Genomic DNA, 16,816 nt, shown 5'->3' with positions numbered 1-16,816 from the left:
TAGGGTCTCGGAGGATGAAGCCTGTTACCGTGTTTATGAACCCTGTTTCACTGTCCATTAGGGGGGCAGGATTACCATTTCCCCAAAGGTATGTTTATATAATTCTCCCAAATGAAGTCTGCTTTTCTTAACTCCATGAGCATTTTATTAACTGCTTTGGCAATAAGAATGAAAGTTACATTTGTATTGGTGTCTGATTATGCATTATAATTCAGTAAAATACACCACTTAACAGAATAACCTCAGTCACGTCTACACAAATTGCAAGGGTCTGGATACACGTTCTTCCCATTTTAAAATTTAAGTCCTGCCATTCCCAGGAGATGAGATGAGGAGATCTGGATGGCACTGTGTTAACTAACTTGGTTAGACTTTTGAGAACCAGAATTTCAGGAGTGGAAAAAACCCCTGTAGATTGGATCATGGAGCTGTCCCTTTTTGCAGATGGGGACACCGTAACCCACAAAATGAAAAAATCTGCTTCAGTTTTCAAGATTGTTTCTATAGGATACCCACCCACCCCAAGGTGTCTAGGATTCTTGTGTTTACTTTGCAGTCTGCAAATGCTGCTGTGTTTCCCGCCCCCCCCCCCCCCCCCAAGGATTAAAGAGCCCTGGTGTTTGGGAATTTTTAGGAGATACCTACACTGACAGCTTCTGTGTGTGAAGGGTATGAAATAGAATTTTGTGATATCCTCGATAAGTGGAGCTCTTTAGGTTATGCTGAGTATTAGAGCAGATCACATTTGATAGCTCGCTGCTTTGGTGAGGTTGATGATAAAGGAACAGAAAGCCATAAACAAAGCTGAGATGATGAATGGCTTCATCCCAAATTGGAAGCTCTAGAGTGCATGTGTGTGGCACGGCTTCGAATCTCCTGGATTATAAACAGAACAGGGTACTGAAGCATTTGCTAATGCACACAGCATTAAAAACTAATGACATTCTTGGAATTCTTGTTTGTTTAAAGGTTGATATTTTGCATTTGTTGAGATCTGCATTGCCTTTAACTGGAGCCCAGTAACATACGCCAGTATTTGATAAGTGGGGATGGGATGCATATGGTCTTCCTAATTACCGAAGCAGGTGAAACAAAGAGATTCCCTCTGGTGGGGAGAGTGTGGTGGCCGCGTTTTTAACAAGAGCTTTGCCCTTTTGCCTAAGGTTTCCTTGGACTCTGTTTTTCCCGTTTGCACATATTACCAAGAGCACGGATCTCTTCTCTCACATGTTAAAAAAAAGTCCTCTTACTAACGGAATGATTCTATATTTAATGAGTTTTAAATTAAACCTTCTGGAATTTAACTTCAATCTAGCTAAATAGTTACTGAAAAATGTAAAGTGAGATCCAGGAACTCAATGCACATTTACAGTGCACATTTCATGTGTATACAATAGAAGATCCTACTTTTTGTGACTTAACCCTTCCTCTTTCTTTTTGCCTGGTTCAGACTCCTGTAATTGCTATTCGCCCTGGCCCTGAGCTGTAAGTTTTTATTTATACTTTTTCTGTTTCACTGTATCTACTTTTATTGGTTGCCCTATATCCTTGTGAGAAGAGACCGGAAGTTGACCTGTATTGGTCCTTCCTGCCCAGATATTCTCACTTTGTCCTGGTCTTCCACACTTGTGCCACATCAGTCTCCTTTTGGGTTCTAGGCCTTTCTAAGCCCTCAGGATCTTGGCTCCTGTTATTTCTTCTTTTTGCAAACACTCTTCTGCCAACTTGTTACATCACTGGATTCTTCTCCTCTTAGGCTTAAAGGCCACCTCCTTGGACAGGTTGTTCTGGCCACTGTATCTCACATGTATTCTTGGTGGAGTCTGGGAGTCAGTAGAAGTTAGTGGACAGATAATCAAGAACTGGCTGTAGGCAATTTTAGAACACAACAATTGTAAATCTCTATGTTCCGTAAATAAAACCCACACTTAGATTTTAGTAAATGCCCACCAATCTCTGTGCTTTCTCCCTTGGCTCCTGTGTTGGGGTAGGCCCCCTCAGTTCGCCATCTTTCTGGCATCAGAAGGATGTGACCAGCATCTTTGCTTTCAGCTCCAGGTTTGGTTTTGTTTGTTTTTGTTTTGTTTTCTAGTGCTGCCTACTGAATTAAAAGGCAAACATTCAAGTTGTTTATTTATATATATAAATAAAACAGTGGACTAGGTTCTTAAAGTGTAGTTTGTAGCATCTAATTATCATCTAATGTTTGTTACCCAAAAGCTTTAAACAACTACACTGTTCACCCACTTTCTGGCAGTGTAGGCATGTTTGGGGGAAGAAATAAAGTGATAACTTTTACTTTCTAAAAATATTGTGTGTGTGTGTGTGTGTGTGTGTGTGTGTGTGTTTTAAATACTCCAAGGGATATCAACAAAAATGCTGAAACCCTTTAAGGGAACATTATTCTTCTAATCAGAGACAAGTGGGAAACTTTAAGTAGTTCTTCAGATCAGTCATGTGTGTGTCTGTTCTGTGAAATGACATGTGTAGGTTTTTCTTCAGATAGAGGTTTGTTTTCCCTGTCCCGCCTTAGCCGCAATAACTTGAAACGGTCTGTCTGCTGGCACGAGAATCAAGGGGGTGGGTGGAGGGGCCTGGACGTTGCTGCAGGAAAGTCAAGTACATTCCTAGGGCGCCTTTTGGGGACAAGCAGCTCAAGTATTTTTATAGTCAACTGAGATAACAGGAAAGAGAGAATATGGCTTTTTTAGTATGCGTCTTGAGAAAACCCATTTGGTGCATATTTGTATACAAATCATTAATATCTATCCATTGAACTTCCACTTTGTGGCGCAAAATGTGACTGTTGTGTCATCCCGATTTTTTGAGTACTGCAAGTTGTTTTCTAGACCAGAGGGAATGGTGGAACACACTCAAATACTTGACAAATTTAAAACCTCCAACTTCCTGTTCCTCCAACATGGAGCCTTTGGCTCATTTTGACCTGGTATAGTAGTACTGTGAGATACATTGAGTGGTTGTCATGAAATCACACATTTTGGAATAACAGGCCGAGGACCCATATACCTCTTGTTCTTTGCAGTAGGTCCTAGGTGGCCATGTGATGCAGTATCGTGAATTATGGTGATAGCCGGCAAAATGTCAGGCTGCCACGGAGATGGGATTTCTTAGCATTCTGCGTTACGCCTACTGGTTACACGTTCTAAAATATATGTGCCATAGCTAGACTTACAACCAGCCTTCTCAAGTCAGCCTTAAAGATAACTTACTCTTTTTCCTCTTCATGTGTTGAGATTTTTCTAGAAACTGGCAGCACAGACTGTATATCACTAGATGATTGTTTTGAGAGCGGTGTGAATTTGGAGACAGAAAGAAACCATTCATAGTTAAATCCTGAAGTTGTAGATTGATTTTTAAATTTGTTTTCTTTGACATAAAAGAGTATTGAACTATAAAAAGAGTGCCTGCCACAAAGCACTGAATGTGTAGTTACTGAATTGAGGCAAAGAACTTGATATTGTAATTTAGATTTTAGAAAATGCTGGAACAGGCTAATAGATAGTTTACCTCTCAATCATAAATAGTTATAAATAGTGCCCTCTCACTGGTTAGAATAAGTCAGGCAGAAACTTTCCTTTATGAACAGAGAGAGACACACAAGGTTACTAGACCTCTATTCTGGATTATTGCTGTATCCTCTTAGACTGGTGCATCCTTGAAACACTTATGTGAAACCTGCCTCAGGGTTTTAAAGGTAGATTTAAACAAAACTAATTAAATTCATATTAGATTTCAAAATCTGTTGATATGAGAAATGTCTCACGGAAGTGAATTGGTTAACGTTTCTTTGAAGAGAAAAGATGGTTACAGACAGAGATGAAGTTATTTTAGTATAGATCCTAGGGAATCTACCTTACATGCTACTGTGGGACCAAATAAAGGATCTGCAGACTGAAACTGTGCAAAATGACCTTAATATTCAGTAGGAAAATGACCAGTTCCATGACCTTTAAAATTTTTTTTGTCAAAACACGAAAGCTTCCTCATTGTAAGTTATAAATGTATAGGGGAATGCAAAAAAAGAAGTGCAACTAATGTTAATGCCCTCTAATTTAAAATGTTAGAAACACTAAGAATCAGTGTTTCATTTCTTTGAGTAGAACTTATCAAGAGTAGTTTGAATAGTTTGCTTTCATCTCGTTGTATAACTTACGACGTGGAGTATCTTTTCTCTGCCACAGTGACTTGTCCTGGTCCTTCCTGAGTTTGGATCCACTCCCAACATGTTATCTTTGGTGCTTTCACAGCTGTGAACTGAGCGTTCCTTCCATGTCACTTCCTCTGGGACATCTTCATTTTTTTCCCTCATCACCACTTTCCAATTTCAGTTCCACTGTTACCACTTTTTATTTTTTCGTTACACTTTGATTTTGTGTTGGCCCCATACCCTCTTTTGATTATGCACTTGTGTAAAAATGTCCTATGAGTTTATTACCCTGAGATGAGGGGGCAACGCACCTCCCTGTTTGCTGTCTGTGCACGAATTGAACAATATATGTGCCGGGACCAGTTGCCGACAGACTTGGAAGAAGCACGACTGATGAGAGCTCGTGCTCCACGAGTGTCATTCACGCAGGAAAAAGTTAGCAGTAAAGTTTGTGCTTTATGTAATTCATCATTAATACACTGAGACAACTAAAGTTGGAACTGTGTCATTGGGGAGACTGGTGTTATGTAACTAAACTGTGGTCACTGAGATCCAAGAGTACTGGAACTATGCAAAGTGAAGAGTGCCTTATTCCGGTCAATTGTTTGTAGTACATTTAAATCTTGGCCTGGCTCTCCTTGCCCATTACATGTTGAGCACACCCACTGTAGCCAAGTGTTTTAGAAATTGAAATCGGAAGTGAACTAGGACTAATCAAGTGTTTGACTCAACATGGAGTCAGCTTTGACTCCTCTTCCCTAGCACCTCAGGCACTGGAGAAAGCATATGTCACATTCCATCCAGCATGGGCAGGCCCCGGACACAGTTTCTGGGCAGCTACGGTGGTCATTTTCCTGGTTCTTTCCTTCCTCCTCCGCTGTCTCCTCTCTTCTGCAGCCCGTTTGTCACTTCCTGTGTCCCATCTCCATGCTGTACTGATTTCTCCTTCTATCATTGTATTTGTGTATGACTCTGTTCTCATTGCTGTGATCCTAATCTGGGTGTTTGTCAACTTGTATTTCAAGTAGTGTCCTAACTGAATTCCCCACCTTCACTCACTGTTCCAACTACTCTCACATGCCATCACAAGAGGAGTCTTTCTGGAACAGTCCTTGAGTCTTCCTGAATTCTCTCCTTGAAGCTTCTGAGCTCCCTTACTGATTGTAGAATAAAACCCACACTTCTTACCAGGAGGACTTTAAGAGCTTGCATTGTCTGACTTGACTCAACCCATTTTATCACTTGACCCCTTGCCTCAGGAACCCAAGGTTTTAACAAGACAGCCATACTCATTATCTCCCAAATATGCCTGCCTCCTTCTTTACACACATTATTTTCCCAAAAGGCACTTCTGTGTTTATGAATCTTGCCCAGTTTCAAAGACTTATCCCAAAGTCCCAAAGACTTATCCCTGTAAAGTCTATTATGACTTTCCCAGAAATGAGTTTTCTCTTCTCTGATATTCCACAGGATTTACATTTTATATTTTCCGATTGTCACTTATATGCTGATCTGTACTGATAGTTACCATGTATTAGCTCCTCAGTTTTTTTTTTGTTCTTGAAGGGCAGGGACTGAATCTTCTGTGGCACCTAGAATGGTATTTGCCAAAGTGGTAGGCATGAATTGTTTCATTGCTTCATCCAGTATTTTATTGATCTCCAGCTTTCTTCTTTTTTTTTTAATGTTTGTTTATTTATTTAGAGAGCAGGGGAGGGGCAGAGAGAGAGGGGGAGAGAGAATCGCCAGCAGGCTCTACACTCTCAGCACAGAGGTGGACATGGTTTCAGTCTCACGAACCGTCAGATCATGACCTGAGCCGAAATCAAGAGTTGGATGCTTAATTGACTGAGCCTCCCAGGTGCCTCTCCAGCTTTCTTCTAAAAGCTGAACTACATGCTGGAAGTAAAACATACCAAGAGGAAACCCGTGATCGCAGAACTCTAGTTGAATGAGGCATACAGAAAGGTAGTCAGACAACTAACTCATGCAGTAGTAAGCTCAGTGAGCTTACTTGTGATGAGTAGCCAATGAGAACCCATGGAGGTCCAGAGGAGGGGTACCAAACCCAGATGAAGGACAATTGGGAATGCTTCTAGAAGAGGTGAGGGTTAAACAGAGTCTAAAAGATAAGTAGGAGTTAGGTAGCTGAGGGGGACAGAAGGGAAAGAGGGTTCAAGGCAAGGACACAGGGTGGATAAAGCACAAGAGGTTCTCTGCAAACTGAAGAAATGAATGAAAGTCAATGTAGTGGAGTAAAAGAGAATGAGGTGAGATTTATAAGTGATAAAGCTTCACAAGGAACAGAGGTCCTGTGATGAGAGAGAAATGGACATACTTGATGAATGTTGACAAGGGAGGAGTTCTAGGCCTGGACGTTTGGATGGGTGAAATGGGGGAGCAGCAGTCTGGTTTCTGTTAAGGACCACTTGGTGAATGGAAGTATTGGGGGAAGGTGAGGAGTTCGATTTTGGACCTTTCCAGTTTGAGTCACGTGTGGAATATCTACACGAAGATACATTGTAGTAGACAGTTTGGAACTCAGCAGAAAGCTTTGGTTAGGAAATACCAATTTGGATGACATTACCATCTAACACAGTAAAATCATAGAAACAGCGTGTGTAGAATTAGTAAGGGCGAGAGGTTAAGAACAAGCCTTAAAGCATACCAGTACTTAAAAGGCATAGAAATGGAGTCTGCAAAGAATATTTCTGCAATGGTCTGAGAGGAAGGAGCACAAATAGATGAGTGAGATGTGATGGAAACCAAGGGAAAAATGAAATCCATCTATTGGGTTTAGCAACATGGAGCCCATGAGTGATCTTGGTAAGAGTAGTGTCATGTAGAAGAGAGGTAGGGAGAGGGAAGCACAGCCTGGTCCAAGCTAGATGGTAGTGTGTCGAGGCAGTTCTTTTGAAAGGTTGGTCTTAAAAGAGGAGAAGACTTAAAAGAGAGTAGAAGCTGGAAGGAAATGGAGTTGAGGCACTTTTACTGTTCAAGTTGGTAGGAGTCAGATTATGTTAAGAGGCTGATAGGAAGAATTTTAGTTAATTAGGAGGTTGACTAAAAGCTGAAGTTAGCCAGAATTTAAAACTCTTCTTAAAATTCTTTACTCCACATGTCCTTTTATCTTTCTTTATTCTTAATCTGTTAAAGCCCATACTACTAATCACTCTGGTACTTCTCAGTTTCACTGTGGTCTATCCCAAGGAGATTGCATATTCCTATAAAGCAGGATTCAGGCTCTTCTCCTCCCTGATTCTGGGTAGCACTTAGTTCCATGTCTTACGAAGAGAATACCTGTATCAAGAGATGCTTTAAACACTCATTTGTTTCTTTGTTTATTCTTTGAGGAAATAATGTCTGCTGTGTGCCAGGAATTATTCTAGGTGCTGAGGATATAAAAATCACTAAGCTAGACAGATCACTTTTTCCCAAGGACTTTATAGTCTAGGGAGACAGTTAACAAACAAGTAATACACTACAAAATCAAGGTAATTATAGGATGCAACAGATACTGAAAAGGACACTGTGATAGATAATAATCCTGAGTGGCTACTTTGAATTCTTTCCCTTGTCAGGGAGAACAACCACAAGCAATTGGAGAGTTAAATGGCTTTAGGTGGGAAGAAAAAGATAGTAATAGTCCATTGTTTTCATAGTGTAGTGACTTCTTTGTTGACTGTTACTAAAGTCATCAGGAATATGATGATTTTCATGGGCTGTGGGTTTTGGGGATTCTGTTGATTGGTTGTTACTTAGCATTTCAGAAACTACCCACCTCTCCCCATTTTCTCTTTTCCCTTGTAGTAATTTGCCATCTTCCATGTATGAATGGTGGCCAGTGCAGTTCAAGAGACAAATGCCAGTGCCCTCCAAATTTCACAGGGAAGCTTTGTCAGATTCCGGTCCATGGTGCCAGTGTGCCTAAACTTTACCAGCATTCTCAGCAGTCAGGCAAGACATTGGGAACGCATGTTGTCCACTCTACACATACCTTGCCTCTGACCATGACTAGCCAACAAGGAGTCAAAGGTAAGGTTATTTATTTTCTTTTTGCCCATTCATCAGATGTCTGTTAACCTACCTAACTCATGTGGAAGCACGTATCTGCAGATGGCGGGACTGGTATTGAAACAGAGAGAAGTATGTGATCTGTGGCCTGGGAAATGGTGGCAGGGACAGAATATGGGCTCAGGTATGTGGCTGCAGTACTTTCTAGGCCATAGAGATTTAGTATCTAGGAAATAAAGTAAAAAGGAGCCCATCCTTTTATGCTGGCTCTTAGCACCAAGAGCTGTTACATTCATGTTTCTGGCAGGGCCTAGGAAATAGAAAGATGAGCAAGGCAGTGTTCAGACTCATATAGGACTAATGAGCTAGTGGATTGCCTAGTACCTGCTGGTGAGTATCGAGTTTATTTTGTAGTTGAAGAGCGCTTGGTTTTAGTTATAAACAATCAGTTAACCTCACTGGGCTTCAATTTATTCATCTGTAGAGGAAGGTAAAGTAGGTCACTTGGAGCTTAGAAATTCTATGACTAACTCATTCTTTCAAACCTGGCATCTCTTACACATGAACAATTTTTGAAAAGGGGTCAGAGAAGTGTTAAGGCCTTTAGTCTTTAAAACTTGAATGTTAGTTAGCATCAGAAGATGAAATTTTATTTGGAAGTTGCAGAAAGTAAATACAGATATAAAATATCACGTGTAAGTATTTTCCATAGTTCAGGAGTCCCACAGGTATGGACATGCCATAACATTCAGGATAAGGGAATTATGCCTTGTGGAACTGTATTTCCTCTTTTGACGTAGAAAGGTAAATCTTACAAGTTTGGCAGTAGAAACATTGAGAAATGCAAAAGTAAACTCTTGAGCCTTTACTACTGTCCTTTGATAAAGTGTACCCACCTGTGACCACAGGCAGCATGAAGTTTATTTATTTTGAGATGGAGAGAGAGAGAGAGCGCATGCGTGTGCGTGCACAAGCAGGGGAGGGGCAGAGAGAAGGAGAGACAGAATCCCGCTAGACTCTGCACCATCAGCGCAGAGCCCGATGTAGGGCTCAAACCCATGAACATCGAGATCATGACCTGAGCCGAGGTCAAGAGTTAGATGCTTAACTGCCTGAGCCACGCAGCGCCCCCTACCCCCCCAAGAATATTCTTGTCTCGTGAATGTGTTACTGTGAAAGGTTTTAATGTCTCTTTACATGTCCAGTTTTACTCTTTAAAAGACACAAATCCAGGTTTAATTTGTGTTTTGAGTGTACCCTTTTATTCTCCAGAATTGATGGCTGTGCAGCAAAAATACATACATACTAGGGTACTATAAAGTTTATGTGGGTGTCTGTATTTGCTCTCATGCTGACTCACTTGTTAATTATTCACGACTAAAATTTTCTCCTAATCTCTTTTAGTGAAATTTCCTCCCAACATAGTCAATATCCATGTGAAACACCCTCCGGAGGCTTCAGTTCAGATACATCAGGTTTCAAGAATTGATGGCCCAACAGGCCAGAAGACAAAAGAAGCTCAAGCGGGCCAATCCCAAATCTCTTACCAAGGGCTTCCCGTCCAGAAGACCCAGACCGTACATTCCACGTACTCTCACCAGCAGGTCATTCCCCACGTCTACCCTGTGGCTGCTAAGACGCAGCTTGGCCGGTGCTTCCAGGAAACCATTGGGTCACAGGTAAGCAACATTGCCCTGCCCATTTGGGTAATGCATTATAGATATGGCATTTTAATAGGAAAGCCAGACTTGGCAAAATGGTTTTCAATAGATGGGGTTGACAGACTGACCCCTGGGCCCATTTTTTGTAAATACAGGTTTATTGGAACATAGCCACATCCATTCATTTACATACTGTCTGTCCTTCCATGCTGTTGGCAACAGTTATGTAGCGTTGGTGAGATCATGGGGTCCCCAAATCCTGAAATAAGGCCTGTAAAGCTCTTGACAGAAAAACTTTGCTGAACTCAGTCTATAATATTAAGTAGTGATCTTCCAGAAATGCTTCCAGAAGTCCATGATTGCCTGTTTATATATTTTTTTACTTAAGGTGATCTGTGAATAAAATAAGTCAGGCATGAGATATGGTATGTGAGATGTATTCTGCAAAGATGTTTGAAAACATTTATGCCTTTTTGCAACAGTTTGTAGGTTGTAGGTACAGAGGAATTTTGACCCCTTTGTGCAGTGATAACTTGGCATCTTCTTTCTGCTAATAAAAATTCGTAACTACCATGGCAATGCAGGAATTGTTTGACGTGCATTTTAATATTGAATTTGCACGTCACTTTAGGCCTATATTTATACCATAAAGTGAGAGAAAGGCTGAGTTTTCTTTAAAACTCACTGTTGAATATACATAGCAAAGACAATATAAATATATTGGTTCCTCTACCTCAACCATGTTGTGCTACTTGCTTTGGGATCACATGATAATGTTGTGGCTTTTTCCTTTGGTTCTGCTCTTGTCATTTCATATGGTTTGGATCCCCCATGAGAAGAGTCGGTGAGATAAATGTATTATTATTCCTCTGTTGTTACCTGATTATTAGAAAATTAGTGTGTGTGTGAAGTATTTGTAGGTAATAGAGTCAGTTGTTACTGCTTTAGAAACCTAGAACATGCTTTTTAGGTACTAGGCAAGTGTACGGTAGGGTTGTAATCTTTCTTCTGGGGCAGTAAAACAAAATTGGTTTCTAGACCCAGCTAGAAAAGAGAACCCATGTGAATAGAGTTAAAGGTCTTGGCTAGAGCTATGGCCCCAGCAGTAGGTGCTAGGAGACCAGCTTCCTTATCTGTAAGGTAGAGATAAGAATATGGGGGTTTGTCAAGATGAGACATGTAATGTGTCTGCTTTGCAAATGTTGTAGAACTCTGCAAATATTAGCTTAGAAGGTACTTATCTATCCAGATAGTCAAACTTAAAAATAGAGTAGGTGATTGCTTATGTCCTGTAATTTTAGTAAAGCAAGGAAGGCTTGATCCCCCAAACACCACCTTTGTTGTCTGCCTACAGATACCTGAAATGCTCACTGAAGGGAACCTTTTCATTCCTCAGTTGAAGACCAGGTTTAAGCAAATGCTTCTTGGAGAAGGAACATCATCAATTTAAATTTAGCTTAGAAGTAAAGACTGGATTTTGTGCTAAGGTCAGGTTTCGGTAGGGACAGTGGGGCTGAAGATAAACTTCATACTTCACAATGTTGCCCCAGAGTAGCCTTGGAGAGAGAGGGTGATATTGGTGCCATTTGCATTGTTTAGCCATTCCAGCTTAGATTGGCCATGAGAAAGGAAAAGGCAGGTCCTTTTAAAACTCTGTGCCCAGTATCTTTCTCCCTAATTTCCAAGTTGGACACAGAGCCTAAAAAGCAAGAAAATGAGGTATTAACAAACTTACCAGTTTTGTATAATAGTAGGCTGAGGATTGCGAACTAGAAAGGATAAAAACAAACTATTTACTTTCAAGCGTAAGCTGGACAGTACAGTCAAAGCGAGCTGGATAATTGGTAGAGTTCCCCCAAATAATTCAAACTCCGTGGAATACTTTTGCCTTATCTGGATACTCTTCTGACTTCTGGTCAGAATGATCCAGACAATGATCTCAGTTCTTAATTTATTTTGCATGTGTAGTCACTAATACCCAGCTTCAAAATAAGACCTGTTTTCAAGAAAACACTCTTACTGTTACTGAGAAATGTTGCTGCATGCCTATGATTGTCCAGTAATTTGTGTAATTAGGATGATCGAGACATTAAAAAATACATTTCTGGCAAATAGTCAATAGTATATAAGACGTGTCCCTACAGAGGTGCTGGAAAATATGTGTGCTTTCTAGCTATAGTTAGTTTGCAAACAAAGCTCCACGAGGTGGTGTAGGTAGATTTTTAAATGAATTGCAGAAACAACTGTGTAAATGCTCCTTCGGTGTGCATTGCGTTGCTTAGTGGGAACACTCTCATTAGCTGCAGATTTTGGCTCTTGAGACTTCGAATGCCTTAGAGTTATCAGTAACTGTGTTTATGTGTTACCATGAGAGGTCACATACGAAACAAATTTGGCAGAAACTGCTTTTGTGTCTATGGCACATTCTAATAGTTAGTAAACTTGGGGTTGAAAGTTGAACATGAGCTATGATCATGTATTTAAATTCAGGGCATCTTTGTATAGTGGAATGTCAGGAATTGCTTCAGTGGTAGAGGAAAATGCATGATTGGTTAGGAAGGCAAGCTCCCACAGAAGTGGGGGAGAAGAATTAAAAGAAAGAGAACATGGCAAGAAATGGAGAAGGGAGTGTTAGGAAAGACCAGAGAAGCAAAATAGCTTGGGATTCCTGGCATGTATTTGTACAGATAACAAGCCCCTTACACCTGAGGCATAGTGTGATATAAATGACTTAGTATCAAGGTAACACTTTCATGAAGCCCCCCTTCACCATGCAGTCAAATTCAGAATTGTTTCAAGTGGGACAACCGACATTATGTGCCTCCTGATGTGACACAGTATGGAGTTTCCACATCATCCTTGAAGTATTCTTGCCAAAAATATTTAACCTGAATCTAATAAAGCCTTTACACCTAACCTATCTAGCTCATAGGCAAAGGGGAAACAAACTAAAAACATCACACGCATATCTCCTCCAGCAGACAGATTCATAATGTAGGATATTATAACCTGGCTTCTTCAAAGAAAAAATCTTCTCATGAGGGAAAACAAGAAAAGCAGAGTGACTTTTCTAGAAAGAGACAAATGAGACCCAATGACAAATATAACATAAGAACCTTAATCAACTCTTAGCTAGAAGTACACACACACACACACACACACACACACACACACACATACACACAACACCCGGCTCCAAAGGATATTGGAGAAATCTAAATAGGGCTGGATATTAGATGATATTCTGGAATTACTATTATTTAGGTAGGATAATGATGTGGGGGTTATGTAGGACCATTCCTTATTCTTGAGAGATGAATGTTCAAAGTTTTAGGGGTAAAACGCCATGATGGTTATGGTTTATTTTCAAATGCATCTCATACACAAATAAGACAAAATTGTAATAGTTGTTGACCCCGAGAGGTAGGTATTCAAGTGACTGTCTCAGAATATGTGAAAGTTTCTTGAGGAAAAGAAACAAAAATGATAACTGTCTAGTCTTAGAATAATCAGATTTTAAGTTGAACTCGAAAGCTGTAACTTTGATACATTTTATGAATTTTTAGAGAGTAATTTTAAAAGTTTCAACTTAGGAAAGAATGGGGTGGGTGGATGTGGGGACGGTAGACATGAGGAGGCCATGGAGGAGACGTTGGCTTCGGTCCATTTGTGAATTGACCAGGGTCCAGTCTAAGAAGTTAACTTGAAAATAAAGATGAATTCCTGAGCTTTTGTAAAGAATCAAGCATCAGGATTTGATTATTGGCTGTTGTGGGGGATTTAAAAAAAAAAAAAAAAGAATGTGATAAGTTGGACCGTTCTGAACTTCCTTGCTTCAGAAATCAGATAAATGCTCACAATGATTGATTAACCCTGGGGGAGGGTTGTAAGATGAAGATGAGTAGCTACATCTTTGTTTTAAGCAGCCCCATCCTTGACTGACATCAAGAATGGTGCGTTCTTGAGTATCAGTCAGGAAGTCTAATGCTGTTTCAGAGATGGAGCGAGAGTAGATGAGTGGAGAAGATTCATTGAGCAGCAAATAGCTCTAGTGGTGATAAATTCGTGAGAACAGTGGACATTTCTTTGGCTTGTATTATGAAGAGAAAAGAGCAGGAATAATGGGATTGGGAATTTATAATGTCACACACTTGACAGAGTGTGACAAGGTATGGGGGGGTAGAGCTGGGGGAGGAATCAGGCCTATCGTTTTACTGTTGGAGAAAGTGATGTTCCATCTTTTAAGTCCTAAAAATAATTTCTTCTTTAGATCACATAGAGTATTGATTTCTGTGTGAATTGAGCTGGATACAGGCATTGCTAAATTCATATTCAAGTATTAAAAGAGTAGAAATTAATAGAATGCATGGTGTGGCTAAGAGGATGGATTTCTTGAATGTAAGTCGAATCTGAAGCAGTTAACAAGTCATAATTTTGGCAGTTATCTCTCTGTGCTACCTGAAGTAGTTGTGGGTGGGGGGTGTTCTCTGTATATATTTGAAAACATTTTGGAAAGTCTACTCACTGTATAGATGAAGTTAGAATTACAATTTCCGATGATTAAAATTACCAACTATTTTTAGGAAAATCTTGTGTTATTTCACATGCTGGAAATGTGAACATTTCCGTGCTGGTTTTCATCTCTAAGGAGAGGCCAAATTTCAGAAAATACCCCCTCAATTTCTTTTTGCATCACAGGGACATTGAATATGTATACTTTTTCTGTTGTACAAGGGTTTCCTTTGTTTTAAGTTGGTTCTCTTAATAGTGACCCAAATTTGAAACTTACTTGGCATTTGAGTGTCTGTTTTACGCAGGTTTTATTTGTTGCCCAGTTGCCGGCAACAAACATTTGCAGTGACCTAATGATGCCAGATGGTATGAAAAGACCCTGTCTGAGAAGTGTTTAGAATCACGAGGTAGGGCTTGGGGTCCAATGTCCACGCTTGGGTCTGCCTTTGCCTGGTTGTGCAATCATGTGCTGTTTTAAATACGGGAACATGCCCCTTAATTAGACACAGACGTACAAGATGAGACAAAAAGTCCAAATGCTTCAAGACCTTCCTTTTGCACATGCCAAAAGAGCAGAAAATTCTGCATATAAACACCTGAGTTAACGAAGAACAGAAATACTGGAAAACCTGAAGTAGGTCTAAACAGAAAAGATATTTTTAGTACAGTGCTTTAGCACAGATAAAGATGCTCAAGCAACACCCAAACCTGCTTGCAACCATAAAATGGCCATAACAGTTAAAAAAATAAAACAAAACAAAACCGTAAGAAACAAACTCTGTGTTTTCATTTAAATTCTCTAATATGTATTCGCTACAAAAAAAAAAAAATCCTTATGTGGATTAAGGAGAGAAGAGAGCAGTACTTGTGAAATCCTGAAATTACTGGAAAAGCCTTTATTTCCTTTCCTTCCCGGTCATACAAATAAGAAGAGCAGGAGCAAAACTGAGTTAAGATGACTTGAGAATTATTTAGGGGTCCTCCTAGAGGTTCTAGAAGTTGTTCCAACAGTTCTCTTTAGACAGGAAAAATGGAAACTGGATGGGCCATTGGAGGAAAAAGTTTATATAATTGGAGATAGGTCTCTTTTGGCAGATAAATTCCATAACATCCTCAGGCTCTAAATCTTAGTCCTAACACACACACACACACACACACACACACACACACACACACAATTTTTGAAGGGCCAAACAAATGGACTTGACTTTTGTTTAAAAAAAACTTTTTTTAAAGTAACCATCATGGAGAAATTAACAAGAAACTGTGATCTCATCAAAGTGGGAACTCTCCTAATTACACGGCTGAAAGTACTTTTTATCTTTCTTTCTTTCTTTTTTTTTTTTTAAATTTATTTATTTCTGTTGAGAGTGAGAGACAGTGCCAGTGGAGAAAGGGGCAGAGACAGTGAGAGGGAGGGAGGATAAGAATCCTAAGCAGGCTCTGGTTCCATGCTGTCAGCGCAGAGCCCAGTCCCTGGCTCACTCGATCTCACCAACCGTGAGAACATGACCTGAGCCATAATCAAGAGTCAGGCGCTTAACTGACTGAGCCACCCAGGTGCCCCTGAAAGTACTTTTTAAAAAAGTCTCAGGGCACCTGGGTGGCTCAGTCGGTTAAGCATCCAACTTCGGCCGAGGTCATGTTCTCGCAGTTCTTGAGTTCAAGGTCTGCATCCGGCTCTGTACTGATAGCTTGGAGCCTAGAACTTGCTTCGGATTCTGTATCTCCCTCTCTATCTCCTCCTCCCCTGTTCATGCTCTGTCTGTCTGTCTCTCTCTCGCAAAAATAAATATTAAAAAAAATTTTTTTAAGTCTCAATTTTCTGTGACAGGACTTTGAAGAAGAATATTTCTTGGTTTCTACCACACAACAGCCAGTGAGAAAGTAGGGAAGCAGATGCTTGGCCTGTCAGTTCCACAAGGCAGAAAAGATACATATGGATAGATACTGATGTGGATTGATACCACAGACAGACTGTAGACTTTGCAAATCTGTTCGCAGTGAGGATGAGAATTCAGGACTCAATTAAAGGAGCTGGGAGAGTATGTTCTGCTTAGAAATCTATTCTTTAATTTCCACAAAGTCCCCTCTGCTGTGACCTAAGAGCATTGCGAGGATGAGGCCTAAAAGTAGGGTAAAAGACGTGGTTTAGGATATTCTGACAGGGGTGATGCTAGAGTCATTGTGACACTCTTCACATTGGCTATTTCCCTTTACAAGCTACATAAATCGATGAGACTTCTAAAGAAGGAATAACTAGGAGCGCCTGGTTGGTTCAGTAGGTTGAATGTCTGACTTCAGCTCAGGTCATGATCTCCTGGCTTGTGAGTTCGAGCCCCATCTCAGGCTCTTGGCTGACAGTGCAGAGCCTGCTTCAGATCCTCTGTCCCCCTGTCTCTCTGCTTCTCTCTCTCTCTCTCAAAATATAAGTAAAACGTTTAAGAAGGAATAACTATAA

At 40.3% G+C, this 16,816-nt stretch overlaps 1 protein-coding gene across 2 annotated transcripts in view; it reads left to right on the top strand.

Moving 5' to 3' along the window:
• The window catches only part of LTBP1 (latent transforming growth factor beta binding protein 1), a 398,959-nt gene that overhangs the window by 198,330 nt on the left and 183,813 nt on the right, over nt 1–16,816 (top strand). For both annotated transcript variants that reach the window (XM_042933279.1, XM_042933277.1), the window contains exons 6-7: nt 7,979–8,203; nt 9,587–9,861. In XM_042933279.1, coding sequence (XP_042789213.1) covers nt 7,979–8,203; nt 9,587–9,861 — 500 coding nt within the window. The remainder of the gene's footprint in view (nt 1–7,978; nt 8,204–9,586; nt 9,862–16,816) is intronic.

This window comes from Panthera leo, chromosome A3 (genome assembly GCF_018350215.1).
Source record: "Panthera leo isolate Ple1 chromosome A3, P.leo_Ple1_pat1.1, whole genome shotgun sequence".
Classification (NCBI taxonomy): domain Eukaryota; kingdom Metazoa; phylum Chordata; class Mammalia; order Carnivora; family Felidae; genus Panthera; species Panthera leo.
The sequence above is the reverse complement of the archived record's forward strand: the minus strand, read 5'-3'. Positions and strand labels throughout refer to the sequence as shown.